Below are 3269 nucleotides of genomic sequence, written 5' to 3'. Positions count from 1 at the left end.
ATATTCTGTCTCTTTTATGTTAAAACTGGCCAGATCCAGCCTCTCATACCTACCCTGCAATGTCATTCTAAAAATAAACAATCACATCATTGCTATCTTGAAGCTACAAGATACTACATGGTTGATTTTTTTTTTTTTTAATTTGGATAAATTAAGCATTAAATTTGATAAATTAATCTGACTGCTGAAGGGTTAATAACAGTTTGACTCAACTCCATGCAACAAGTACCAGACATAAGTCCTGGGGTCAATTTGTTCAACTAAAATCCTCCAAGATGATGCTCTAGCACAGCTGCAGTCCAATAACTGAAACAAGTTTTAAAAAAAAAAAAAGGTTAAAAAAAAAAGCTCAAACAACCATGTAGAGTTCTATCTGTCTGGCTCATTCATTATAGTTTATTATTATTCATGAGATAAATATCTGCCATGATATTAGTCAGGGATGGCAAAGACAACAGAATGACTGGGGAAATATTTTTTGCTTATATTTAATATCCTATGATCCCAATCCCTCAAATTAAAGGTTTCAGTTTAAATCAATATGATAAACATCAATAAGACTGGATTGAGTCCATTGATTCTACTCTCACTACCCATATGTAAATTCAGCCTCTTGTGCAATAAGAAACAGTCCATTTATATAAAACGTATATTCATCTATATTATATAATGAATGTCATTCATCATCATTTAGCATCCATTTTCAATACTGGCATGGGTTACACTGTTTGATAATTTGACTGGAACTGGTGAGCCGGACAGCTGCACCAAGTTCCTGTCAGTTTTGGTTTGGTTTTTACAGCTAGATGCCCTTCCTAATGCCAACCACTTCACAGAGTGTACTTGGGTGTCTTTTACATGTCACCAGCACAGGTACTTTTCACATGTTACCTTCACAGGTGCCTTTTACATGTCACCGGCACAAAAACATATCAAGCCATGGGGAAATATTACCTTGCTTGGAAACAGGTGAGAGTTGGCGACAGGAAGAAAATTTGCCTCAATAAACTCTGTTCATGCAAGTATGGAAAAGTAGACATTAAAATGATGGTGATGTTATAGAATTTTTATTTTATTTTCCAGTGATATAAAACACTAATCAATATTTTTCTGTATTTTATGTACTAATTATTATTTCCTAGTATATAAATGTATTGTCACTTACCCCAGCACAGACATAGCTAATTGGCTGGAACCAGGAGAATAAAAATATTATTACTTATGTGTTTTTGTATTTTCATGATAGTCTATCATGTTAAGTTTGTTTCTTTGCTGTTGTTGTTGTTGTGGCTTATGTAAAACCCATTTACATAAAAGTCTTCTAACGTTCCTTTTATCTTTTCTTCCTTATCTTTTAGCCTTTCCATGCGCCAAGTTTTGGAGATGAGGACTTCAACATTCCACCTTTAGGGCTGGCTGATTCTGCCTTGAACTATCAGACACGAGCCTTACATGGCCAGCAAGTTCTGGACATTGAACTAAACAACCTCACACAGCCTCTGTCACATTCCTCGGACTTGTCAGTTGACTGTTCTGTACTGGACTCACTCAACCAGAACCAACAGTCATTGATACCAAAGTTCCCTCCACAGAACTCACTGGACGTGCCTGATATCAGTGTGTTAAACAGCGTTATGTCGACCTCGGAAAGTACATACCCTACTGACACGGTGACGACGTCATGTCCTACAGACCTGGGTGGCCTCTACTCAGCAAACTTGTCGCACCCACCAGAACTAATGCAGAGAGAACAGCAGCCTTTGTTGACCATCAGCCACTCACAGGTGACCACACAGTTAGGATTCCAGACTGCCATCAAGCAAGGATCACCAGCCACGTCAAATTCCACGTCTTCACCAAGCCGCGAGAGCAGCGACGATAGTGATGATAGTGTCCCTTTGGCGCAGGTCAGTTGTTTTATATTTGTCTATTATGCTAGAATTAATTTGACTGAACCCCTTTCCTGTACCTATGCTAGAAATTGTCATTGTTATTATTATATAAGGGCAGTGGATTTACAGAATTGGTACTTCTTGTATTGCCATTCACTTGGAAAGGATTGAACCAGCTCCAACCAGTGAAGTCACAGCATCGGAAACAAGCCAAGCATGCTCAATGGTTACGGACATATGACATGGAGATTGCCAACTAGTTGCAATTCTGATGACAGGTACCAGATATAGATTTATCAGAGTGCCAGAGAAAAATATCCTGTGCTATTTAGATATGTCTATGTTCTGAGTTCAAATCCTACCAGGAATCAGCTTTGCCTGTCATTTTATTGAGGTCAATAAACTACAGTATCACTGAAGTCCTGGGGTTAATTGAATCAACAATACTCTCTCTCTCTCTCAAAATGTATGATTTATTCTACCATAAATTCAGAATGTGATCTTTTCTCTTCCAAATGATAAAGATCCATAGAATTATGTGAAATTTGCTTTCTTGAGTAGGACGCTCAAGGAATTGGGTTTATTGCTGCAGACTAATGAAAAACTCATCAGTTCCACAGTGCTGGCACTACCTGCAAATGTAAATTACGCAGCACAGAACACATGACACCTACTCACATCTAGGGGGTCTGCACCACCCAATATGAACCATTTTGTGGTGTACAACTATGTGAACTGTGTCATCTAGTTTGCATGCTAACCACCTAGTAAATAAGGGAGCCTTTATATTGTTGCTCAATCTACTAGAAACAGCAACCAAATCTCACTCATCTTGCACCTTGCTATTTTTAGCCCTTTTGCATTCAGGTTATCATCAAATGTAATAATTATTTATTCGCATTGTTTTGAATTCATCATGCCACATAAAAAGCACCCAGTGCACACTGTAGAATGGTTGGCATTAGGAAAGACATCCAGCTGTAGAAACCATGCCAGAACAGACAGTGGAGTTTGATGCAGCCCCTAGCCTTACCAGTTCTGGCCAAACCCATGCCAGCATGGAAAATGGACATTAAATGGTGATAATGATGACGACGACAACGAAGCATTAAGATTTCAATGATGTGACTGTCAGCTGATTGTCTGGTCATCTGTGCTCTCCATGAAATGTGAAGAAGGAAACAATTTTTTATACATTATTTATTCTTTTATTTGTTTCAGTCATTTGACTGCTGCCATGCTGGAGCACCGCCTTTAGTCAAACAAATCGACCCCAGTGCTTATTCTTTGTAAGCCTAGTACTTACTCTATCGGTCACTTTTGCCGAACTGCTAAGTTACAGGGACGTGAACACACCAACATCAGTTGTCAATCGAT

The 3269-nt window shown here is 38.6% G+C and overlaps 1 protein-coding gene across 1 annotated transcript in view; it reads left to right on the top strand.

The window, feature by feature from the left end:
• LOC106869970 (TOX high mobility group box family member 4) overlaps positions 1–3269 on the top strand; it is a 127554-nt gene that overhangs the window by 100193 nt on the left and 24092 nt on the right. Inside the window, exon 2 of the mRNA XM_014915917.2 lies at positions 1359–1907. Within this exon, the coding sequence (XP_014771403.1) occupies positions 1359–1907 (549 nt within the window). The remainder of the gene's footprint in view (positions 1–1358; positions 1908–3269) is intronic.

Source organism: Octopus bimaculoides, chromosome 20 (genome assembly GCF_001194135.2).
Source record: "Octopus bimaculoides isolate UCB-OBI-ISO-001 chromosome 20, ASM119413v2, whole genome shotgun sequence".
NCBI classification, from domain to species: domain Eukaryota; kingdom Metazoa; phylum Mollusca; class Cephalopoda; order Octopoda; family Octopodidae; genus Octopus; species Octopus bimaculoides.
Note: the sequence above shows the minus strand (reverse complement) of the source record. Positions and strands in the feature narration are given on the sequence as shown.